Source organism: Passer domesticus, chromosome 23 (genome assembly GCF_036417665.1).
Source record: "Passer domesticus isolate bPasDom1 chromosome 23, bPasDom1.hap1, whole genome shotgun sequence".
NCBI lineage: Eukaryota > Metazoa > Chordata > Aves > Passeriformes > Passeridae > Passer > Passer domesticus.
Genome location: NC_087496.1, coordinates 2,168,557 through 2,194,482, shown reverse-complemented (window position 1 = coordinate 2,194,482; position 25,926 = coordinate 2,168,557). Strand labels below are relative to the sequence as shown.

Here is a 25,926-nt window from a genome sequence, read left to right as displayed (position 1 = left end):
GCTTGGCCCTTGCTTCTCTTTTTGCTGTTTCCTGATGAACTCAGCCTGCCCTCCCAGCTCCAGCTCGGCAGTGGATCCACATTCCAGCACTGAGCCCTCTGACTGCAGGGTCTGGTCACGGGTATGGGGGAGTCACCAGGACATGCTGTCCTGGAGGCCATGTGGGACCCCCTGGGTTTGTTGTCCCCTGGGACACCAGCACCCACTGGGTTTTCCCATTTTCCTGCCATGCCTGCAGGCCTACATTTTGCAGCTCTCCTGTCTGCTCTGCTGGCAGAGACATCTCCAAGGGTGACTTGGGGAAGGAGTCACATGAACAACAACTGATGCTGCTTCAGTCACCAAATCCTCACTGGTTTACTGGGGCAGAGACAGTGACAGAAGTAGATGCTCACAGATTTGTCCTCCATTTAAACACATCTCTAGCCCCCACAATCTGCAATAAAGGAGCAAAGAGGGAATCAAGGAGTGAAATCCCTTAGAACAGCTCCTGCAGGACTGTGGTGGGTGCCACCTCTGTCCCTATCCCACATCCTCCTTGCACACTCTGCTTCATCCTTCATGCCTCGCTCGTCCCTGGTCACATTCCTCCCTTTCTGGCAGAAAAGCCTCAAACAGAGCTGAAGGCCTCTTAAATCAACGTCTTTCCTGACTCAGAAGCTGTAAGAGGATTCATTATTTATGTGGCAGAAACACAAAAGCTTAGCATATTTTAAGCTGTCTGAAACAACTTCAAGGCAACTCTTCCTCTGTCTTCTTTTTTTTAACAAAACACATTGAGATGTCTCTGAACTGTGCAGCGGGGGGAAACTGTTTTTTTAATTCTAAAAGATAAAATAATATGTACAGACTGAGGGAGAGAATGAAAAACCCCCATGATCTAGCTTGGGATCACCAAGGAATGCCCATCAGGGGATGTTGCCTGTGAGGTGTTGGCATAATCCTTGGACAGACTCTGCTGTGACATGGCATTGATGTTATGGCAGTGGGAGAGGTCAAGGAGACAGCTCTGCCCCTTCACGAGCACATGCAGCCATATCCTTCAGAGGCAGGAGCAGAGGAGGTGCTGGGTGTCTTTTTTTCCCCTCTTTCTCCCCATTTTTACATTTTCAATTTAGTCACAGCATCTCTAATTTCCTTAGATCTGAAGCCACCTCGTGAGACTGGAAGGGAATGATATAGAAGAAAGATGAGGGGAAAAAAACCACCAGTAATCTTGTAAAAGTCAGTTTTGAAAAATCAATTTTCTTGTGTGACAAGATTTGCTTAAGGCTTTTCGTTCTGTGAAATCAGCCCATCATCCTGCGGGAACGCATGAAGGAAGTGGCAAGTGTGGTTTGGAATAACTCAGATTAAAGACTGCTAAATTAGGCACAAAAAGCTGCCACTTCTTGCAAAGGGAGAGGAGATCTGGCCAGAGGAGGCAGCGATGCTCCCTTCTGAATCTCATTCCCAGCTCCAGGAGCAAATCTTGAAGGAGAGGTGACTGACAAGGCTGGGAACACACAACCACAACCCTAAGGTCTGCTGGAATGAGATGGAGACAGGTTCACTCTAACCCTGGGAAAGAGCTGGAGCAGAGTTTGGAAATCTCACAATGCTGCTGCCTCCTGGGATGCTGGTGATCCTGTCTGGGATGGTGCTGAGCACCACCATGGGGCACCCCATGTTTCTGTGAGCTCCCCTGGAGCACCCAACCCCCTCTGGCAGCCCCACCATGGCAGAGGATCCATCCAGCCCCGGGCTGGCTGCTCCATCACTCTGCTCTGGTACCTTTCATCATCTCTGTGTCAGGGATGGTGCTCACCAGCACAAAGTGTTTTCCTTCCCCTGCCTTGCCCCCCCTCTATTCTCTCTCCTAATTAGTTCAAGCTGCCTCTGAACATCTCCCACCCGCTTGTTCCCATTACCTTGACAAGCCAGGGAATGGGAAGACAAATCTCCCTGTCCTCACACTCCATGAGTGAAGGCTCTTCCAACCCTGTCTTCCCATCTCTTGTGGGGTTCTCTCTCTCCGTGCCTTGGCAGAGCCCCCCCAGCAGCCCAGTCTCACTTCCCAGCTGCAGGGATAGTTATGCCTTTTATTTCACTTTATTTCCTTTTTCTAAAGCCTGTCTCTCCACCTGCCACCCAGCCATGCTCTGCTCCCTGTCACAGGGAGCTGGCAGATGGGGCTGATGCATCACGAAGGAGATCTGAAGAATTCATTTCCTGGTATTTTTTTTTCCCCCCAGCTTTCATTTTCACTTCAGAGCAAAGGTCCAGTTGTCTGGGAGGAAGCTACAAAGACAAACCCAGGCAGGAAAACAGAGATAGTCAGGAAAAATGTTACAGTGCCGATAACTTGAGACCTCGGTGTGCTTTGCATTTATTTCAACTCCCGCTTTAGCTGCATTTTGCTATGTCTATAAATTAGATTTATTCTGTTACTGCTGTGAAATGCCTGCGGGCCCCTTCCCCACTCCAGCTTCTCTTCCCTCCCCTGCCAAGTGTGGCCGCGGGAGGCAGCAGGAGAGGTGACAGCCCTGCCGAGGGACAGCATATGGGCTCGCAGCATCCTGCCGCCGGACAGACGGCAGCCTCGGCCACTGCAGCGGGAGAGAGCAGATGGGAGCAGGGGGAGGAGGGCAACCAAAACTGCATGCTGGCAGAAATGAGAACTTTCCCAAGCTGGACGGGAGGAGGGAGCTGGCTGTGGGGGGGAGAAGGTCCAAAGCGTGCCAAGAAATGGCAGCAAAACCAAAGTGACCATTCAGTTTCAAGATGCTGAAATGCCTCTGGTCTGGACCAGATGTTTGTTGAGCTGCTCCCCACCTCATCTCTCTGAGGACCCTTAGACTCTGCAGAAGCTCTTGTGGAGCTGCCCCAGATCATAGAATCCCAGAACAGTTTGGGTGGGAAGTACCTCAACGCTCATCTCATTCCAACACCTTCCACCAGACCAAGCTGCTCCAAGGCCCATCCAAACCAGCCTTGGAAGGGTCCCCGTGCAGTCCCCAGAGGAGAAGTCTGGGTGATTTTCCTGTGAGTGGGGCACTGAGTGCAATGAATGTGGACAAAAGTGCCTGTGCACCCACAGACTTCACACCTTGTCTGCAGCCACCGGGGTCCCGCAGCATTTCAAACCCTTGACAGTCCCTCTTAAATATTAAGCGAGGCGTGATTGGAATTTAATGAGTTAATATGGCAAATCCTCCTCCCTGGTTGTGGTCTTGGTGATGAGAAGCTCTGGGAATGCAAGGCATGAGGGGTTGGTCACTTTAATCCTGGGCCTTCCAGGAGCGGGCAGAGGAAAGCAAGGAACACAAAAACACACTAGCTCCCAGGAGACACTTTTCAAAGCCACCAGAATTGCATATTAAAATATATCCAGGTTTTATAGTGCCAGAAGAGGGAAAACAGCCCCTGCTCTGGCTTGGCTGGAGGCAGTGCCCATTAAATGGATCATTTGCCACTTCTCTCTCAAAAGTTGCCAATGAAATCATTGCCCTGAATCTCTGATCAGCTTCCCACGATCCAATAATCCCTTCTGGCCCTTACAGCCTATGGATGTGTGAATATATTCAGCTGACTGGAAGAGGTAGGGACAACTCTGGTGTCATGAAAGGATGTTGGACCCCAAACATGCCTTTCCCTGTCCTTTCACCCAGAACAGGGATCTGTGCACACCCAGAAGCTTGACTGACCAAGCAAAGAAGCAATGGAGACCTAGCTGGAACAGAGACATCTTGCTCCCACTGTCTGGGGTGATTTCTCCTTCTGCTCATCCAACCTTGCAGCAGCAAACAATTCCCATCGCTCTTCCTTCCCTAAGACCTGAATTCCTGGACTCTATTATAGATGTGGCTTCCTCATGCTTGGATGGGACAGGGCGCACCCATTCACGGGCCCAGCTCTCCTCACTGCCTAGGTGTGGGAGGCAGTTTTATTTCACCTTCACTTTTATCCTGCTAGGGATGGATCCCTGGGGGCAGACCTCTGGCATGGGAACAGGTCTGATCCCTGGGAAGTGAGTGTGAGGAATTAGGGATGGGATTCCCTCAGATTCCATGTGAATCAGTGATGTGGGAGGGGTGGGAACACCCTCAAATTTCATCAAGGGATGTTTAGATTGGATATTAGGAGACATTTCTTGACTAAAATGTGGCTCAGACACTTGAACAGACTGCCCAGGACAGGGGTGGAGTTCCCATCCTGGAGGAATTTAAAAGATGTGTGGATGTGGCACTTGGGGACATGGATTAGTGGTGGCCTTGGAAGTGCAGGTCACTCAATGATTTTAGAGGGTATTTCCAGCCTAATTGATTCTGTGATTCCACCACTTGCTGACCTTCATTCTGGGCTTCCCCCTCTGCCATAACCAGCCACTCAGGGTTGTCAGGGAATGTCTCTTGGCTGTTTCCCTGGGATTTGTTTTGGAGAAGCTGGGTCTGTGTGCTGAGCCCACGACTGACTGCTGATGGAAGTGCTCCTGGCAGCAAGTTTGTCCATCCAGCCTCATCCACTGGGGCAGGGAAAGTGCAATGATTCTGCCAAGCCAAGCAAGGGCTGACCAGCTGCTCACTCCCTCCTCCATTCCTCATCCCTTTGATAAGGCTTTCCCAGATTTCTGCTGCTTTTCCTGCTCTTTAAGCAATGCTGAGCCACGAGGGAGCTGGTTCAAGTGTCTGAGCAAACTTCCAAGCCGTTTCCAGCAAGACATGGGGTACATGCTCTTGGAGAACTTGACTCTCCCATGGGAGCTGAGGCATCTCATGAATAAATCTGGTGAGATGCCAGCAGGTCCCCAAATGGTGCAGACAAGGCTCAGAGGGTAAAGAGCAGCAAAGCTCTGTGGAGTTTGAACTTCTCCCCACGTTTCTCCAAACAAACTGTGGGAATATGTCTCCGTGGGAGGAATGCCTGCAAGATGCACAGTGTAAGGCAGGCAGGCCAAAGCACAGATGATGCACATTGAGATTTTCTCTTTCTCTCTCACAGCTCCTTGGTATCAGGTGAAATTTTTCTGTATCTACCTGAACCCATAAAATTCTGCCATTTTTTCCCCAAGGCCAGAACCCAAGGCACCCCAAACCTGTACCTGGGCATGTACGATCCTTGGAGACACCAGACCTACCAAAGGCACTTGGGCTTTTCATCCTTGTTTTCCTAAAGCTGGGTGGGAAATGCCTATCTGTGGAGAAGCTGCAGGAGCTGAACCAGGGAACTTTTCCCTGTTGTTGTCCCTTTGTTTTCCCTGGGCAAAGCCAGGGGGAAGCCAGGACACTGCCTCCCACCAGGTGTGTTCCAGCCCCAATGCCTTCAAAGAAAACCTCGTTAAGAAGCAGTTGAGTCTGGATTAATATTTGATGAGCGACACTGAGTTGCTGTTCAGAGATAAAACATTATTTACTGAGCAAGGGCTTTCCTGCCGGCCCTGAGCCAGCAAACAAACAGTGCTCAGGGGGAAGCACGTGGAGGTGAGGACAGGGGATGCTGTGGGATGGCTCTGAGCTTGGCTCAGCAGGTCCAGGGGGATGGTGGGGCTCAAGCCCTGAGCTGCAGCTGCCACTCACAAAGCTGTGATTTGGGCAGGCAGCAGCCTGGGCTACAGCCCAGCAGGGGTGGCTGGAACTTGCTTGGACTGCATTTGCTGTGATCCCTGTCTGGATGTGGGATGGGAAGAAGTGGGGCAGCACCATCCCTTGGGTAGCTGATAAATAAATGCCCCCCGGCTCCTCCTGACCTCTGCTCCTGCTGCAGCACCTGCTGGACCTTCTGCAACATCCCTCAGCTATTGCTCACAGCTGCTGTGCTCAACACCTTGCAGCAGCTGGGAGGGCTGTCTCCCTCTTCCCAGCTATGTCTGTGTGTCTGTCTGTCAGTCCCACACCTTCCTTTGGAAGTACACCTTCCCCAGAACTGCAGCTGGTGCTGGAGGCTGGCTGCACAGGTCTCCCTCTGCCACCAAAGATAACATTATTTGCAAAGGTCTCCGCCAGCCCTGGGGGTGAGAGCTCTGTGTGGATGCACAGAATGAGATTTGTATCACTGCCCTGCCTGCACCAGCTCCCCATCGCTCCACAAAAATAATCATCAGCCGAGGAGCCCGAAATGCTCAGGGACTCTGCCTCCTGCAATATTAAACCTTCCCATTTTCTTCTGCCACTTTAAAGATTCTCTTTCTTACTGCGAGTGATAAATAATAACAGCAAAAAAACACCCCACAGACACACAACAGACATCAAAAGCCACGAGAAGATTGGCAAATAGAGAGATCTGAAGGGAGCAAAGAGGAGGCCTGGTTGGGAGTCGGTTCACGTCGCCCTGACTTCTGTTGCTTTCCATTAATTTTACCCGCAATCGCAGGTAGCAGAACAACGGCGACAGCTAATTACTCTCCCTTTCCCTTTCCTGCCCATTTGCTTGCAGCAAAAGAAAGCCAGTAAATTCCCAAACTCCCCCCTCCCCATCCCAGACCTGTCCAGGAAGGTGCAGAGGCGCGAGGGAGGGGGTGCTGGGGTGGGATGTGGCCGGAGCTGTTTGCTGCTCCAGCCTGGCACCGGGATGCTCTGCCAGCAAACTGGCAGAGGCTGGCAGTGGCTCAAGGGAGGGGAGAGGAAAGGTTAGTGTGGCCCCCTACCACCCCTGGGACACCAGGGAGCCTCTCTGGGCTTCCAGCCTCATGTCTATGGTGCTAAAGCAGATGGGGACACATCCATGGGAGTGCTGCTGAGGAGCCCAGGTCCCACTGAGCCTTCTCCAAGTGGAGGATGCTGCACTGGCAACACACAAGGAGGTTTTGGTGAGCTGAGCTCCAAAGGGAACCTAGCAGAGGTGGGATAAACCCAGGCCAGATGGGGTATAAGACCCTACAGAAGCTGTAGGATGTGTCTGTGCAAAGCTTGCTGTATATGGAAGGAGGGAGAACATCCAAATGAGCAAACCCCTGCTGCCAGAGGGTTAATTCACCCCTGTGCCAGAACCTCCTGCTCAGGATCACTGTGACACCTCACCAGCCTCTGCCCTCCCCTTGCTTTTGGTGACACTGGCCTGTCCTGTGTCCAAAAGCGAGTGACAGCCCAAGTGACATCGTGGGCAAACAAACCTCCCTGGGGAAATGCTGCTCCTCGCCAGGAAACCTCTGCTGCCAGCGAGGGAGCGGGGCTGGGATTTCAGCTCCAGCCTCCTCAGCTAAGGAAAGGAGCTGTGCCTGCAGCACAGGACAGCCTGCCCCAGCCCTGCCTGCCTCCCACCATCATGAGATGCCAGCAGATTTTAGAGAAGAGAAATTCTTGCTTAGAAAATGCCACCGAGGCCAAAGATTTTGTGAAAATCTGTCAGTTTTGAGAAAATGCCATTAACCCTCTGCTTTCAGAAGAGAAGACAAGATGCAGGCTGTAACTTTCCACTCTGGCTCTGGGAGTGGATTGCTCCAAGGTCTCTTTTTCCAACCAGGTTTTTCTTGCATTAAAATCGACCTCTGTGTGATTACATAAGCAAGCATGAAGAAAACTTCCTAAGGAAAAAGCAGCTCAATTTAATCAAAACTATGTTCTCTATAGGGGCAGAGGGGCCTTTTCATCTCTCAGGAAATTGTGTTGAATTTTGTTTCTTTTCCTTTGCCCTCCTAACTAAGAGAATAGGAGGTCTGGGCTTAAAATCTTGGGTCAGCAGGACCATGGAGGTGGTTTAGTGGCTTCATCCTAACAGAGAGCCCAGTTCATGGATGCTTCCCAAAGGAACACCTGTGGGTGAGATATTTGACCTCATGTGCTTTTCCCAGGAAGAAAACCCAGGATGCAAACCCAGTGCAAAACCTGTGGCTCCTCAAAAACTCCAGCAAGGTGAAGCTTGCTGGTGTGTTGGTAGCAGGGATGGCCCTGTGAAGCTGGCTGTGGGTTTCTGGCCACAAAAGGGGATTTAGGTTGTTTAAACATTCTTCCTTCGTATTCAGAGTTATTTACTGACAAACATATTGGGGGAGATTAAAAATAAATACTGTCTGAAGATCTGGGATCTCTGTTCAAGCATGAGGGAAGCCATAGGAGATAGATCAGAGTGGTCCTCCCTAAGGACCAAAAAAAAACCAAACAAAAAGACCAAAACCCAAAAAACCCCCAAAAAACCATGTTCCTATTTTTTGGTGGTTTTTTGTTTTTGTTTTTGTTTTTGTTTTTGTTTTTAAGGCAGATTTAAGTTAATTTTCACCAGTGGTGGGGTCCTGAGTGAGCCTGGGGATGGCACCAAGCTCATGTTCTGCCTTCTCAAACCTCCAGATGTCTCAGTCCTGGGGCTTTACACGTCCCATCCTTCTCTCCTGGCCAGTGTCAAGGTGCAGGAGGCTCCTTGCTTGGATGACCCACTCCAGAGGGCTCCAAGCTTAAGTGCTGGAACATCTGCCACTTTTATATAGTGAAGAGCTTTGGGATCTTATGGAAGGGAAACAAATCCCCCCTCCATCAATCAGAGCCTTTAAGCAGAAGGAAGCCCCAGCGAGCACTGCTGAGCCCTGTTTGCTTGTCACAGTGGTAGGGAAAAAGCCTCGTGTGAAGTTTACATGCTAAGGCAACTCAAGAAATGAAAAATCCAAAGTGATTGAATTTGTCATGCCTCTTTTTTTCCCTGCCCAGAATCCTTTGTATGGGAAAGCATAGCCTGAAAAAACATGCAATTAGTTTTAAGAGTAAAATCCATCATGAAACGAATCCCAAAGCCATTTGAAGCAAAGTAGACTCATGGAGGCTCAGGGGACAGGAAGGGTGACAAGATCTGTGGCCTCAGGATGGGTGAGAAGAAAGGAAGAGGGCAGAGGGTGGCATTTGCAGCCGGAGGGGACAGCAAAAACCTGTGCTACCAAGATAGCAGCAAAGATGGGAGAGGAGTGCTGGATCCACCTCTGCTTGGTGGAGAAAAGCACTCAGCTTGGCTTGGGCATGGATCCCAAGGGTGGAAACAGCCAAGAGAAATCACAAAATGCCAAAATGGTTTGGGCTGGAAGGGACTTTAAAGCTCTTCTTGTTCCACCCCATGCCATGGGCAGGGACACCTTCCACTGTCCCAGGCTGCTCCAAGCCTCATCCAGCCTGGCCTGGGACACCCCCAGGGATCCAGGGGCAGCCACAGCTGCTCTGGGTACCCTGTGCCAGGGCCTGCCCACCCTCACAGGGAACAATTCCTCCCCAGTATCCCATCTAGCCCTGTCCCCTGGCAGTGGGAAGCTATTCTCCCTTGTCCAAAGTCCAAAGAAGTGGAAACCCTAGACTGGAGCCTTCCAGGCTGCTTCAGTGCCCAAGGGATCAGCCCAGCTGGGTTCAGGGATGATGTGGAAGGTTCCTTTGTTGAGAATCAGGCTGATGGAGCAGAGGTTTTGCCAGGGTCTTGCCACTGTCTGGTTCCTTGACCAGAGATGGTTGTTCTGCCTTGGACTGTACCAGAATCAGTCCTGGGGTAAGAACCATGTGGGTCCTTCACCCAGCCTGCCAGGCACTTTGTTTTCCTACCAGCTGTAAATATGAAACCAGGGCTATTTGTATCTTTGACATTAATTGACTTCTTGAATTAATAACTCTTCTGTGTAACCAGGAACACAATTACTGCTTTGTTGTGCTGATATCCAGCTGGAAGGGATAGTTCCTACCCGGAAACTTGATTGTACTAATTAAGCTGTACGAGCCTAACAGGAGGCAGGTCATGGTAACCTGTCCCCGGAGGTGCCTGCTGTTATTACCCATGGATGGTTGTGCACAGCCAGAATGGATGGTGAGCCTGGGCGTGCATGCTCAGGCCTTCCAGGCAGGAAGGTGAGTGGCTGATGGATGAGGCAGGACAGGGATGTACCTGGTTACACAAAGCTCTTCTCTCCCAAAGTGTGCTGACAGCCTGCTCCGCTTCCCAGACCCATATTTTGTCTGCTTAGACAAAAAAAAAAAAAAAAACCAAAACCCAAAAAAACAAACAAAAAAAAACCCAAAAGCCCCCAGAACAAACGAACGAACAAAACAAAACAAAACAAACCCCAAAAAAATAAAAAAAAAAAACCCAAAAAACCAAAAAAAAAACCACCCCAAAAAACTGTGATAGGAGGGGTGTTTTCTGATGCAGGAGGCCTCACACCTAAAGCCAAGGGCCCATGGCAGCGACTCTGCTCAGTGCAGAGCATCTTCTCTCCTGCCCATCAGTCCCTGGATGTGCACTCACAGAATCACAGAATCTCCTGAGCTGGGATGCATCCACAAGGGTCATTGAGTCCAGCCCCTGCCCCTGCACAGACCCCTCAACAATCCCACCCTGGGCATCCCTGGCAGTGCTGTCCAAAGGCTCCTGGGGCTCTGGCAGCCTCGGGGCCGTGCCCATTCCCTGGGGAGCCTGGGCAGTGCCAGCACCCTCTGGGGAGAGAACCTTTTCCTAAAATCCTAAACCTCCCCTGGCACAGCTCCAGCTGTTCCTTCAGATCCTTTCCCTGGTCACCAGAGAGAGGAGAGGACCCAGGGAGGCTCGTGGCTGGCAGGGACCCCATGCACTGCCTGCACCCCAGACCTCCCTCAGCAAAAAGTGACACATTTCCTGCTGCTCCAAATCTCCTCAAGCAGCTGTGCCCTGCTCCGAGCTCACCTCGTGCAGGGGCACTGCAGACTGCAGATGTGACCCCAGCCACTCAGGGAGAATGTCCCACTCAAGGAGATCCCATCCCCCGTGTCCCCTCACATCTCTGGCACCTGCACCTCTGCTCTGGCCCCTCCCGAGCTCAGCTGGGAGGGAGGGCACAGAGAGGCTTATGGTGGTTTCTTAAAGGGGACACGGAGATGGCGACAGAGCCTCTTTGTTCAAACCATAAAAGAGTGTGCAAAAAAAGGAGAGGAATTCTCCCATAATAGACTTTTCACTCAGCATGCATTGCTCATGATGCCCCCAAACAGATGGCTCTGCCAGCTCAGTGCCAGGCCTCTTAATCCCCTCCAGGTGCCCATGAATCCCTGACTGAGAAGCTGTAGAATGTGGCAGACAATGGTGAGTGGCAGAAGAGGAGCCTCTCAACGTGCAACAGCACCATCAAGGCCACAGTGGCACCAGGGAGCCACCAGAGTGGGGACAAGGACCCTGCCACAGCAGGGAGGGGGCTGGCTCCAGCCATGGCTTACGGGGGCAGCAGAGGCCCTGGGGACGAGCCACAGTGAGCACCAAGCAGGGAGAAACACGGGAGGAGGGGAAATGGCCACCGGAAACCACAGCCAGAGGTGCTGAGCTCTTCTGGGTCACCAGGAGTGCCACCTCACCTGTACTGGGTGACAGCAGGGTTGGCCTTGGCAGAGCAGTGGAACTTCACAGTGTTGTCCTCCAGCACGGGCTGCGGCTCCACGGACAGGTTCACCAGGGGTGGGTCTGCAAAGAGAGACAGGCCATGAGCAACCCAGGACAGCTGAGGCATCCCCTCCCTGCTGCCTGCCAGCTTATCAGGCTACAAAGCAAAGCTTGGCTGTAAGGAAGCCTGGCAAAAGCACTGAGACTCCTTGGTGCTGTGAGATCACAGAATCCCAGAATGGCTTGGGTTGGAAGGACCTTAAAGATCACCCAGTTCCACCCTACCATGGGCAGGGACACTTTCCACTAGACCAAGTTACTTCAAGTCCTGCCCAGCCTGGCCTTGAACACTTCCACCTCCTCTGGACAACCTGTGCCAGGGCCTCATCACCCTCACAGGGAGAATTTCTCCCTGAGATCTCACCTAACCCTGTCCTCTGGCAGTGGGAAGCTATTTTTCAGTTTAAAGCCATACAAGGTTTGTCAGACAGGCTGATGCCACGAACGCTGCTCTTCTCTTGAGGGGCTTCAGCGAATAAGACAGGAAGAGGAGCCACAGACACCATTTGATGTAACATTTCACTTGGAAAATGTGACTGCTGGCTCTGATTCTCATTTAAGGACATAAACTCGCCTGCTTTGAGACACTCCAGTTTAATATCTTGCTGTAAAACAATGATGTTTTGTCTATTCTCTAACTTTAAAGTGGCATTTCTGCTCTTTCATCAGCCTAATCATCTCTGCCAAGGCCTTACTGGTGTCACAGGCTGCTTCAGTCTTCCAACTGCTCCTCAGTTTCTCTCCTCCTTTCCACATGAGAAGCATCTAAATGCTTTAGCAACAAATAAAACTTAGGAATGAACCGATAAAAGCAAGCAGGAAATGGGTGAAATGTTCAGATGCAGAATATCCAGAGTTGTTTTAATTTTTCATGATGACTTCAGATTTAGGTTTTAAGCATGGGGCCTTATTTGAGGGCAAAAAGCAGAAAGAAATGGCTTTGTGGAGGGTTTTTTTGGAGCTTGAAGAACAAGCTGTCCCATGGCAGAGGGACTTGGGGCTCATCGACCCAGCTGAGGAGCTCTCCTGCCCTTGAGGTGGGAGTCTGCTGCACATATGCAAAAACAGATCCTAAAACAGGACATGTTACGTGTTCAGCTTTCCCTGCTGCCTCTCTCCTCTTCCAAGTGCCCAGCTGGAAAACAGGGAAAGGCTGCAGGTGACAGGGCAGGGGGGCAGAGAAGCTGGGTGGCACTGCCTGGGCCAGGGCACCTCCCTTGGCCCCAGGTGTGCTGGGGCATCCCGGAGCCCTGGGCTGGGTGTGGGGTCAGCACTGGGCACCCCCAGTGCTCGAGTTCCTGTGGAGCCACGGCTCCAGCCAAGCCCAAGGAGCGTCCTTGGTTTTCCAGGGATGGAAATGTCCCTGCTGGCCTCTCCCTCCAGCACAGCCAGGTCAGGTCCTGCTGGAGTGACCTGCTCAGTGCTGTGCTGGAGGCTGTGGGCTCCAGCTGGGCAAACTGGTGTGGGAACAGCCTCCACAGCAAGGCCGGGCTATTCCAGCCCTGCCAGGTGCCAGGTCAGCTCGGGGACAGCAGCGGAGGGTCAGAGGTGGCCTCGGCAGTGACCTTGGCTGGGCGGGAGGGGAGAAGGAAAGGCGGAGTCCCGGCAGCGCTCCAGAGCCTCCTTCTTCTCCACCCGTGGTATTTACCCAGCCGGAGCCTGGCTTTGTTGTGAGCAAAGCCACCTGCCTTCCTGATGGGAAATTATGACGGGGAAATTATAGGTATTTTCAATTTACCCTAATTTCATTTTAAAATGTGCAATTCAAATGACAATAAAGATGGGCGCAGTTGGGAATATAAATGAGCTTCCCTGACACAGCAGCCCAGAGATGTATAGCGGGCTCCTAATTCATTCCCAGGCATCCTGACACTTCCCTATTGTTAGACAACAACAGCTAATCACCTTCCTTTGTTAAGTATGAATCACACTTCTCTTTAGTAGCTTCCCCATTGTTTGATGGGTTAGGAGCTGTGCCTACGATTTACAGAGAGGAACCTCTTTGTATTAAAATGAGCCCGGCCCCCTCCTGCACTCAAAATAATAAAAAAATAAAATTAAAAAGACAAAAAAAAAAAAAAAAAAGCAAAGGAAATGAATTAAAGTCTTTGATCTCGCCTTTCAGAAATGGGATTGGGCTTTCGAGTGTTGTGGGTGCTGCGGATAGCGTGGGTTGTGTGTGCCACTGTGTTTCGGGGCACTTTAAAGGGAAAAAAGACACAAATTGTAACTCATCAGGATGTAATTCCACTCAGTTACAATTATAATTCCTGCCTGGCTTCTTGTAATGAATTTGAATGATGGAACGAGATAGAGCCAGCCCACAGGCGGCGGGAGCAGAGGGTGTGAGTGCTCATGCGGGTGCCGTGTCGCACCAGGACTGGCACTGGGATGGGCACCGGGGCCAGCATCACTCCTCAGCAGCCCTGCAGCCCCGGAGGCACCTTGGCAAACCCCTCAGCTCCCACTGCTCCCACTCAGCACCTCAGGAATGGCTGCAGGCTGAGCTCTGTGGGCTGCAGGCGCTGTGTTGGCACTTGCCTGCCAGGTGCAGATCCCTCTCCGTGCTCCTCTCCCCTGTGGACAAGCCCTTCCCAACCTCTTCACTGAGGCTAAGGTGCCACTTCAGCCCTGGGCTTTCCACTCCCCAGTGGGAAGCACAAAAGGGAATCAAACACTGCAAAGCTCCAAGGATAAACACAGCAGGAGACCCTCCAGCACAGCGATGTGCCCCTCATCACCCTCCACTTTCCTTCTCCTCCTCCCACCTCCTGCAAAAACATACAGATGCAGCCAAATCCCTTCTTGCTGTGACAAAAAAGGTGTAAAAATGAGCAACTGCACATGTGTGTGCAGAGGCTTGGAGCAATGGCTTTGGATAAGCAATAACCCTGCTCCTCCCCATCCCGGCACGCTGGGTGTGCATTTCCATGGAGCCACTGGGCTCCTGCAGTATAAATAGTTTATGGCATATCAAACTATTAAACATGATTTTAATCCCACTTGTGATGTTCGACGCATAACTCACAGGAGGCTGACTTTGATGTGGCTGGTGGAACGGAAATCACATTGAACAGATGTTCCAGCTGGAGCCGCTTAGTGTTTCCATTACAGAGCCTGCACCGGGGTTTTTTCCAGCTCTTTCCACCAACCCCCCTTTTTTTTTATATATTTGGGAGGGGAGGGTTTTATGACTCAGCTCTTTTATTGCTGCTATCATGGTCAGGCATGAGATTGACGGGACCCAACTTCAATTTTCCATCAGCTGAAAGAGGATAATCTCTCCCACCATGTACACACCCTTCCTAGGGATAACCTCCATCCTGGTGTTTCTCTACTGCCTGTGAGCATTCCTGGAGTTCTGTTGAGTTGCAGAAGAAAATGAAAGAAAACACTAGGAGTGATTTACCAGGCTGCTGCTTCCTGGGAAGGATTATTTTTGGTTTCCTGGGATTTTTTTGCAAGGCCACCTTTCAAACCATGCAGCTGGGTGATGTTTGCTATGCTGTGAATTCAACCTGCACTGCTGGAGGTGGAGAGTGCAGGGTCCAGGGGGATGCTGCAGCTCGTGCCAGGCTGGGAAGAGCTCCCCAGCCAACAGCTGCTGCCTGCTTTTCCTTATTCTTCCAGAAACCACTTCTTTCTCTCCCTGAGGTGTTGCTTCTCTGATACATATTGGAAGAAGACCCATGATTAGGTCTTCTCATAATTCCCTAGGGAAAAATGAGTGGTCCAGATATTTTTTGCTTAGGAAAAGCACCTTTAGCTCTTTGCAAAGTGAAAGTAGCTGGTTGTCTACAAGGCCGGGAGTGAGACCTCACCAGCTAAAGCTGGGTTAATAGTTGCACTTGATGATCTTAGAGGTCTTTTCCAACAATAATGATTCTTTTACTGGATGCAGTTAGAGCAGGATTTTGCATCCAGGTCAAAATCCATCCCACCTCAGCTTGGTTAATCCATCTTAGTATTTTTCTATCCCATCACCCATCCAGCTTTGGAAAATTGATATCCTCATTAGCTACCATTAAGAACAACATACTTTTAATAGCTGGGTAGAATATTACTGTTATTATATTCACAGCATGGAGAATTTTAATAGCTCAGAGTGGAAATTGGTGTTCTTTATCGGGTTTTTCTCTTTCCCAAGCAGATTCCATGTGGCTTGGGGATTCAGCTCACGTCTCCAGCCCACACTGTACTGCCCTGGTGTAATGATGTCTCTGCTCCACGTTGTTTGTGTGAGTGTGTCTCCAGCTATTGTAGCTGTTTGCTGGCTGTGAAATAACCCAAGCTATTATCTCATTTTATCTGCCCAGTTCTGTCAGGACATGCAGCCAGCAACCCAAGAGCTTGGTAATCTTCCGGCAGCAAAAGCTGGAAGTCTTAAATGGTGAATTTTCTGCTGTGCTTGAGTTTGTTCAGTTGAATTTGCCAGTTTTAATTGGTCTCTGGAAAGCAGCTGGCATGCTAATATTGAACATCCTGCTTTTGCAAGTCGTGGGTAAATACAGCTGCAGGAACTGGGTGTGTGAATGGAGCGTGGCTGGAAGGGGTTAGGAGGAACCCAAGAGCAATGGCTGCTGCAGAGGAGGAGGGAAGAGGCCTGGGAAATGTGAATTTTGGAAGAAGGCAGATTTTGCTCTGTAGATTTACAGTAAAGGGTGAATGGTAAAGCCCTGTCCCCTGAGGTGGTGACTGGCTCTGGCTTTGTGTCATGGGAGGGACACTGTCCTGATCAGGTGTCTCACAAAAAACATATCACTGAACTGCCTGTAAGTCTGGAAACACACAATTCTACACCAGAAATCCTAACAGGACTTATCTCTGCTACTGGCCATGACCAGAGGTGTTGCTTGCTCACCCAAACCCTCTGAGATCCCTCCCTGCTCCAAAGACCCCTGAGGGCCCGGATCAGGGCACAGTTGGGCCACCCAGAGCGTGGCAGCTGGTGCTGCTTTGCTCAGATCCATGGACATACAGGAAGCAGGATATCTCTGTAGCGTGGGTGTTCCTCAGGGAGCTTAGGGGTCATGAAATCTCCTGGCTGTGACTTCACACTTGATACATCAGTAAATCCCAGTAAGGAGAACCCCCCATGCTGCTCCTGCCTGGAGTCAGAGCGCTGCAGACAGCCCTGGCTGGAGAGGGCAGAGAGGACTGGGTGTCCCAGCAGCCAGAGGTGGCTCGGGCAGCTGTGCACTCACGCTGGATGTCAATGGTGACAGAGGTCTCCTTCCCGCTGGGAATGGCTTTGTTGGTGGCACGGCACACGATGCTCTCCCCGTTCTCGATGTCGGACGGGGCGATGAACAGGGTGCTCATGATGCTCTCCCTCTTGCCATCACGGAGGAGTGTCTGCCAGGGGAAACAGGGATGAGGAAAGTGCTGCAAATGAATCTGTAGAAAACTCTCAAAGCCTGACAGAAGGCTCACACAGTGTGCATCTGTATGTAAACCTTGAGATAAGACATGCTGATTTAGAAATGCCATGGAACAGGGCAGACATTGTTGAGAGAGAAATGGAACTAGAAACAAGTTTTAAAAGTGGCCTTACAAATAAGACTGGATACTTTGGAGAAATAGAGCTATGAAAGATGCATTGTAGTAGGACCTAAAAGGGGTAATTTTAGATGTTTGGCTTTAAGGCTTTTACAGCATGGTGTGGCAAATCTGATAGGTCAAGAAACGCTTATAGTGTATTGTAATTAGGAGATAGTTGCCTTCTGATTGTGCTGGCATGAATTATATCTATATTATTTCATCCTTCACATGAGACTGAAAACGGAATAAAAAGTTTTTAAAATGCCTCTCAGTTGCCCCATCTCTGGGTCAGAAAAGGGCCTAATCTGACAGAAAGGACTTTCTTGCTGGAGAGGGGCCCTTTCCCCATCCCCAGGCTCAATAAGAGCTTCTCAGCCAAACAGATTCCTGCAATAACAATTCCTCTGGCTGGAATCTGCCAAAAGCCTCAGGGGGAATAACAAAGACAAATTTCACTGCACTTCCCTGGGAATTGGGCTCTTAACTCCCATCTGCTTCCCTGCAGCCCTGCTGTGCCTAAGCCAGACAGGAAAGCTCCAGTGAGACATCTCACCCACCATCCCAGCAAAGAGGGAGCCAGAGGCAAATGGCTTTGTGACCTTGCTGGCATCTTCTGCCAGGTGAGTGCACAAAGCTGCCTGGGCTCTTCCCACAGCAGTGAGGTGATGCCAGCTGCCAGCAGCACAGACAGACCCTGGCCAAGGATCCTTGGCTGCTGTGCTGTGGTCTGGTCCAGCTTATGGTAAAGCATCACCTCTCAGGTGTTCACTGATGGGGGCCAGAGATCCAAACCCTGGTGGTGTCTTAGTGGTGAATTTGGCTGTGTATTCTATTCACCATCTGTCAGAGCTGGGGCAGTTATCTTCTGTTCATGGGGCAGTTTCTTTATCTCTCCCACAGCCAATCCTCCCTCCAGGAGATCTCTGCTGTCCATGGCCACTGAGTGTCCCTGCAGGGCTGATCAAATTCCAGCATCCCATGGGGAGATGCTCTGCCCAGGGCAGGAGCCAAGCATTCCTACCTGGATACAATCTGAGCCTGGAACAGCACAGCAGCCTTTGCCCACTGCATTCCCAGAGGAGCAGCTTTCTCCTGCCCTGCATTCCCAGAGGAAGAGCAGGCCCATCTCCAGCAGCCCTGGAGCTGCAGAGGAAAACTCCCCCCTTGTGCAGGATCCCTGCTCCAGCAGAAGCACAGCTGGCACTGCAGGAGGGCTGAGCCCCCATGGGATGGGGCTGTGCCACCACCCTGACCCACAGGGGGACAGGGCCTGTTCTGACTCTGGCAGAGTTGTTTTGTATTACTGCATTGTTTATTTTATTTTTATTTTCTTCCCTAATAAAGAATTGTTATTCGTATTCCCATATTTTTGGCTGAGATCCCCTTAATTTCAAAATTATTACAATTCGGAGGGAGGGGTTTACATTTTCCATTTCAGGGGAGGCTCCTGCCTTCCTTAGCAGACATCTGTCTGTTCAAACCAAGACAGGTGGTTACCAGCTCTGCTCGCTCAGCCTTGGCACTGTGCTTCTTCTCTGGATTTATCTGACTTCAGTGTGGTGCCCTGCTGTGCCTCTTTTGGGAGCACAGGAGCCTGGGAGTGCTTCCTTACCATCCCCTAATCCTCCTGCATGTTCTTACAGGAGGTCAGGTCACCCTGTAACCCTGACTTTGATAAGCTGAGCCCTCGGAGTTCTCAAGATGTTGTGTGGTTTTCAGTCTTTTAATCATTCTCCAACCTCTGACCTCTCTCTGGTTTATCCACAGTGGATTTTGGACCCTGTCAGGCAGTGTTTCCTTCTAAGTCTATATGTTCAAGTTTACTCCTCACAGTGTAAGACAGAACTTTACTGGGAGGTACACAGATGTCAGCAAGATGTGTGCATGTGGCACTTGGGGATATGGTTTAGTGGTGGCCTTGGCAGTTCTGGGGGAGTGGTTGGACTTGATTTTGGAGGGCTTTTCCAACCTAAATGATTCTTTGATTCCAAGACTCATGCTTTCCCTGGGTCATTGTGGCACAGCCTTCATGCACACAGGTTTGTGCCTCTCAAGCACATGAGACAAGGGATTATGCTGAGAAATTGTCACCACTATTAGCCCAGAATCCCAGAGTCATGAGGGTTGGAAAATCCCTCTGAGATGGAGTCCATCAATTTACCCAGCACTGACAGCACTGACCCACTAAACCACGTCCCTCTCCACCACATCCACAGGTTTTTGGAACACTTCCAGGGATGGGCAATCCACCACCATGCTGAGAGCCCGTTCCAATGGCTGAATACCTTTTCAGTAAAGAAATTTTCTCAATGTCCAGTCTAAACATCCCCTGGCACAATTTGAGTCCGTTTCCTCTCCACCTGTCCCTGCTCCCTGGGAGCTGTGCCCGACTCCTCCCAAGGCTCCCCCTCCTCTCAGGGAGTTGTGGAGAGCAAGAAGGTTCCCCTGAGCCTCTTCTTCTCCAGGCTGAGCCCCCACAGCTCCCTCAGACACTCCTGGTCCTCCAGCCCCTTCCCCAGCTCCGTTCCCACCTCTGGACAGAAGTGCAGGATGCTGCCCTGTCCTTGCTTTACTGTCACCCTGTGTGCTCTTCCTTTGGGGAACAAGACCCCAATTTTGGTGCTGGTGTTGAGGTGAACCCTGAGTCTGTGCAGAATTTCCCCTGTTTGAGGTTAACCTCCAAGTCCTGCAGGATCTTATAACGTTCCCTGTCCCCTTCAGTAGGGATCAGGGGGATTTCAGTCGGCTGTGGCTGTTCTGTGCTGCTTGGCTGGGATTGCAGGGGGCTGCACATGGATCATTTGGTGGACTGGAAATTCAGAGTAACAAAGAAATTATCACTCAGTGTGAATGGTTTCAGGCAGTCAGTAACTCAAACAGGACTTCTTTTTTGGCTGGCTAGAATATCTGGATCAAAGGAAAGCTGGGTTGTGTGTCAGTTCTCTTGAAAAAGCAGAAAAAGGCAAATTGATGAACTATTTTAAATGGAGCTTCAAAAGGGAAATGTTTCTAAGACCCCAAAAATCCAAACTTCCCACTCAAAAAAATGTCTAAAATTGTCCACTAGTTTTCTAAAGGCTGATTTTTTTTTTTTTTTTTTTAATGTGGAAAGGCCTCATGGAAACCTTCAGGAAGTCAGGAGAAAATGAGGTTCAGCTTCAGAAACAGAGTTTTCCTGACTCCAGGAGGAGGGAAGGATGCTTCCTCCCAGGCAGAACAGAGGTCCACTCCCTGCCCATCCCTGCCAACTGCTTAAAATGCCATGGAGACTCTGTGCTGTGGGAGATGGATCTGCAGCCTGGAAAACTCTGCTTTGGAAGGGAGTTTTGCTGGAAATATTTTAAAGATGGGCGTTCCTCCTTCTCTGCTCCCCACTGCTTGTGGGTCTGAAAGGGAGAGGGCTCAAAATTTGTCTCCTCAGGGCCAGGCAGCCCTGGAAGGGAAAGCTGGGGGCGAGGAGGATAAGCTGTGAACAACTGCATGTCAACAGCCTGGATTTTAATTAATTCCACTCCATTTGAGAGAGGGAGGGAGAGAGAGAGAGAGAGAGAGAGAGGGGTCAGTTCTCCCTGGCTCTAATTAGTGCTGCCTTTTGCATGGCAGGGAGGGAGTTGGGGCAGGTTCCCCCTGCTCACCCCGGCTGCAGGGAAGCAGCTCAGCTCCAGCAAGGAGGAGGAGGAATGGAGGGTGTTCTGCCTCCTCTGCTCTCCCCAGCAAATCAGGATATTGCTGGAATGAGGCTGGATGGACGCTGCACAGTGGCAGCTGAGGATGAAATGTTTATTAAAGATCTTTGGGAGCTCGAGGAATGGCTCTGACTGCCCACTTTGAAGTTTTGGCTGCAAACTGACCCATTTTAGGTTTCAGATTTTGCTGTTTAGAAAATTTCATTAAAACTGTCAAGTGTTACTGAATCTTTCACACTCACCAGCCATCAGGAGCCCATAAACAGGAGAACATTTGGGGTCCCATTCCCAGTGTGCTGCTGATTGCTCTTTGATTATTTCCTTCATGACCCAATAAAGATTTTCTGTCTAAATTAAAAAATGCCAAGAACCCTGACAATTTTTCATGGAAAGCTGCGGTTGGAGGAGGGGACAGATCTTACTGCAACCCCTTTGATCCAGAGCTTCTGCTGCAGAGCCAGAACCAGGGCTGGGTCACTGCCGCTGTACACAATATTAACACCACACCCAGGTGGGATTAACAGGTGATGACAACCTGTGAGAAGGTACAAAAAGCCAAATTCAGAGCAGAGCCCATTCTGGTGACATTTTGTGGCTTCTCATTGCATCCTGCTGACTGCTTTCCTCCCAGGCTCCCGAGTGGGAAGGGATGCAGGGTGAGAGTCTGAGCTCTGCAGAGGTGCTGCCCCAAATGCTTTGGGGCTGTGTGAAGTGTCACGCCTGGTAGCCTTTCACGAGCACAGGCCTTGTCCCAGCCCCATCCTGCCTCACCTTGGAATAGGTGGCTCCATTGATGACTTCTCCCCTCCTCATCCAGATGATGGAGGCTGCTGGCTTGGCGTTGTCTGCGTGGCAGGTCAGGTTCAGGGGGTCTCCTGCTCTCAGGCTGATGATGGGCCCCCCCAAAATGACAGGGTCATCTGGAGGAACTGCAAAGAAACAGCACAGAGGAGACAAGGTCATTAGAAGCATGAACCCCACCTTCCTGGAGTCATCTGTGGGGGCTGAGCTGCCAGGGCTGGCCTGTGACCTCTCGGACTCTGCAGGTGGGTTGGGATGGCCGTGGCAGGGCTACCCCCTGTCCCCAGGTCAGAGCCACCTGCCTTCTGCTGCTCTTGTGCCTCAGATTTGACCTCCAGCAGCAGCAGCTCCTGAGGGGCCTTGGGCCAGGTGGCTGCAAGCTTTGCAGGAATATGAGGGAGATAAATACACTGAGGACTACGAAATCCTCAAAGCTCTGGATGTCCCTGAGCTGCAAACTCTGGGAGGATGGTGAATATTGAAAGCAATATCCCTGCTTGAAATATCCCTGTTTCCTGTGTCTGCTCCTCCCTGGGGATCTCTAACTGGGTCTCTAGCTGGACACAGTACAGGGGTTGGAGAGGATGGGTGTGACCCCTGCTCTGGCTGCAAAGGGGGAGGGAGGTGAGGCTGCTTTGGGGTAGAAGAGCAGGAGAAGTTGGATTTGGACCTGTAGGACTCAGGGTGGAATAACCTCTGGGCATCAGGAGTGTGACCTCCTTTGAGCAGGGCTCCCTTGGCAGCCCTCTGTCCCAGAGGGACCACGGAGGAGTGGGGACACTCCCTGCTCTCTGTGATGTCCCTCTCACTGCCACAAGCAGGTTGTGGTCACCTCCTGCCACAGGGAGGCTTCTCAGCACCTCCCTCTGGGAATGCAGATCTAGATGGGGGAACAGGGACATTTAAGACCTCAGTCTTCCTTTGAAGGCACCTGAGAGCCCGTGTGAGGCTGCAGCTCCAGGCTCTGCTGGTATCCCACAGCCCTGGGCATCGCTGCTGGAAATGAAGCCAGAGACAGGGACAGGTGGAAACAGGGAGGCACAGGAGGGACACCTGAGTGTGGGTTGCTCTGTTGGGACCAGCTCTTGAACCTGGCACCCCAGAATGCTAAGAGATAGGAAATCCAGCTGGAGAGGGGGGCTGCTCTTTAATCCTGAAGGGAGGAGCTGTTATCTCTGCTACCCTGAGGGTCTGCTCCATCCAGGATCTGTGCTGGAGATGGAGCTTTGTCCAGCTCCTCATGGAATCATGGCATTATCTAGGTTGGAAAAGGCATTTAAGATCAAGTCCAACCATCTCCCCATCACTGCCAAGCCCACCACTAAACCATGTCCCCAAGTGCCACATCCACATGGCTTTTAAATCCCCTTGGGGGGGATTTAACCCGCTCATGCCCAGGAAGATTGAAATGATGGAAAAGGGACCCAGGACAGCTCAAGCCCACGGTTCACCTGTTCCAGAGGTGAACCAGGAACAGTTTGGCCTTACTGACCACTGGTGGGTGTTTCATCAAGAGATAAAAAGTTCCTGACTAAGTAAGACAAAAGCACTTTCATTTCTGCTCTGTGAGAGACCTGAGCTCAGCCCTCCCTCTCCCTGGCTCTTTAACAGCATCCCCAGTCCCATGGATGCCTCACATAATTCCAGGGAAACAGCAGGGAACCTTCTTGTGGCTGAAAGCTGCTGGCAACCCCCTCACTGAGAGCCCTTCCAGCCCAAAGCACTGCCCAAAGGCACTGAGCTCTCCCCAACCATCACCCTTGGGAAGCCAAATGCTGCTCCTGCCACAGGCAGCTGTGTTGGGGCACATCTGTCCTGGGGCCCCTGTGGGGCTGGGAGGCCAGCAGGAATGTGAAGGGCATGTGAAATGCATTCTCAAGAAATGGGAAATTGCTCCTTCTCACCCTGCTCAGAAGTGGGTGGCAGAACCCTCCAACTCTCATCATCTCCAGAGGGGATGCAGTTGGGTGAAATCCAACGATTTTCTGCCAAAGTGGAGCTGGTTTTGTTCCAAGTCAGTGCTGCTCCCCCTCAGAACCAAAGCTGGCCTAAGCCCCCTCTGAAATCCCCAAGCCTGGCCTTGCTCCTGAGCTGCCCCTGCGTTGTGGTTGGCTGAGGAGGATCTAAAATCTCCAGCGCCGGGCTGGGGTGGGAACTGGGAAGGGATTATGGTCCCTGACAAGCCAGAGGTGGCTGCCTGCCCCAGGCCGGGATTTGCAGAGGTGCTGCGGGCACACCCTGCTGCGCACACGCGGCTGCCAAGTGCTTGGAGTAATGGGATTTTTCAGCTCAGTGGGTGGAACCCAAGGACCGGGGAAAAAGCTTTCTACACGGATCCAAAATGTACTTTTTTTTTTTCCTCAGGCTAAGAGAGTGGAACAGGAAAGTGAAAATCTGTGGTTTGGGTTAGTTGGAACGATTGTCACTGAGATGTGAAAATGGGAACAATTCTGCTCTATTCTGATGTTATTTAACTATAAAGGAATTATGAATTTTAATTTTTAAGATTTATTTATTTTATTTCATTGGATGAGTTTATGCTGTTTAAAACCAAATCTGGCATTTTCCAGTAGTTTTTTCTCCCCTCACTGAATCCATTAATTGAATTTGACCTCTGCTTGTAAAAATATTGAAAATTCATCTTGTAGAGTGGGGGAAAAAACAACCCACAAATTTTGCTCTGAAGACCATATTGGAATTTAATGAAGGAACTTTTATGGTGGGATGCTTGACATTCCTGACTTTTTTCCCTGGTATTCCTGCAGCAACATCCCCCCTGCAAAGCAATCTAGTGTGTCCATTAGGGGATATTATGGGACAGGGGAGAACATAATGCAAACAAACATGGAATCACTTGTCTGGCCTGTGCCAGAAATCATCAGATTTTAGTTTTGCTCCTGTTTGTCCCTATGGGATCAGCAGCCAGCCTTGAGGAGCTGCTTATGGCAATGAGGAGAGGATGGGTTCTGGCTATCTCTTCCCAAGTAAATGGCTTTCATCACCCAGTCCTCCAGGTAGCTGTGAATTATTGATGTCTCCAGGCTCCCTAACAGGGAAGTTGCTTGGGGTGGAGGGTTTGATGAAGAGGAATCAGTGATGTCTCTCTAACTTGTGCAATATGAAGGATGGATGTATTCCTTCCCCACCCCAACTCCAGCCTGGAGAGGAGGCAGAGGAGGAGGAGGAGGAGAAGAATGAAAAGATGAAAAGGGAAGAAGAAGAAAGGAGGGAAAGCAAGAAGCCATGATCCATTATTCATCCACTGTGCTCCCAGGATTGGTTGTTATTATGAGGCACCACTACAGAATCTGGTCTCCTAATTTTTAATCACGTAGCTATGGAAGCACTAGCCTTCCTGATTAAACCAGGGATATAAATAGGGAGAGTTGTTTGGGGTTGCAGGGGGGGTTACTCCTGACAGCAAAGCAAATGAAGTTAACCCGCTCATGCCCAGGAAGATTGAAATGATGGAGAAGGGACCCAGGACAGATCAAGCCCACAGGAGCAGAAAGCTGGATGGAAAGGGCCTCAAGGTGCAGCAGGGGAGGTGTAGTTGGGATCTTAGGGAAAAATCCTTCACTGAAAGGATGGTCAGGTGGGAACAGGCTGCCCAAGGCAGTGGTGGAGTCCCCATCCCTGGATGTGGCACCTGGGGACGTGGTTGGTGGTGAACATGGTGGCAGTGCTGGGGGGACTCGATGGGCTTACAGAGCTTTTCCATCCTGAATTATTCCATGAGTCTGTGACATGCAGCTTTTTATGTGGTGAGAGTCCCCATAAATTGTCCCCAAATGGACATGAGAGTGAGACCTTCTGGGGTGGAGGTGAATCACCCCAGCAGAAGGTCTTCTGTTCCTCACATTGCCCTCAAAACCTCATCTGGACACTTGTCTCTCTCTTCACTGCAGAAAAAACTTTCCAAAGAAATGCTGACAAACTTTTCCCTGCCAAACCCCTCATTTTCTGTCAAATACAGGATTTGCTGAATATTTTTAAACCAGTCTTGGACAGGCTTCAATCTATTCTCCATAGCTCTGGGCTGCCTGGATGAGAGGGGACAGCGTGGGGTCTCTGCCCTTTGGAAAAGTGCACTTACAGCACATCTTCACAAAGAAACACAATTAAATGATGGTGTTCTTGGTGCATTCATCAGCTTTTAAAATTACTTGTTAGAGGCTTTCCTGCACACTGTCCCACCCTGCACAACTTGGTTAATTGGTGACCCCCACAGAATTCTTCTGCTGGGCTGAGGCCCCAGGCTAACGCTGCCTTTAGGAATGACCTGGATGTCTTTAAATGCTCCCAGCAGCTGGACAAGGATGTGGCAAGCAAACAGAGCCTCAGTCATTAGCAATAGTTGCTGAGATAACAGGATCCTCCAGCAGCCAGGTCCTGGAAGTGCAGGAAGCAAAAAGCCCTGCAGCCAGCAGTACATTTTCCCTAATTAAGGCTGTTTTGCTGCGTTGTTGTGCCTGGTTCCTTACTGCTGCTGGGTTTGTGTAACCAACCTCCTCTTCTTGGGGCCAACCTCTTCTTCAGTGTTAAGTGATTCAACCCC

At 50.7% G+C, this 25,926-nt stretch overlaps 1 protein-coding gene across 3 annotated transcripts in view; it reads right to left on the bottom strand.

The window, feature by feature from the left end:
* Positions 1 to 25,926, bottom strand: part of KIRREL3 (kirre like nephrin family adhesion molecule 3) — a 368,136-nt gene that overhangs the window by 39,127 nt on the left and 303,083 nt on the right. For all 3 annotated transcript variants that reach the window (XM_064398046.1, XM_064398047.1, XM_064398048.1), the window contains 3 exons: positions 21,339 to 21,496; positions 16,545 to 16,695; positions 11,256 to 11,361 (listed from right to left, as the gene is read on the bottom strand). In XM_064398046.1, the coding sequence (XP_064254116.1) occupies positions 11,256 to 11,361; positions 16,545 to 16,695; positions 21,339 to 21,496 (415 nt within the window). The remainder of the gene's footprint in view (positions 1 to 11,255; positions 11,362 to 16,544; positions 16,696 to 21,338; positions 21,497 to 25,926) is intronic.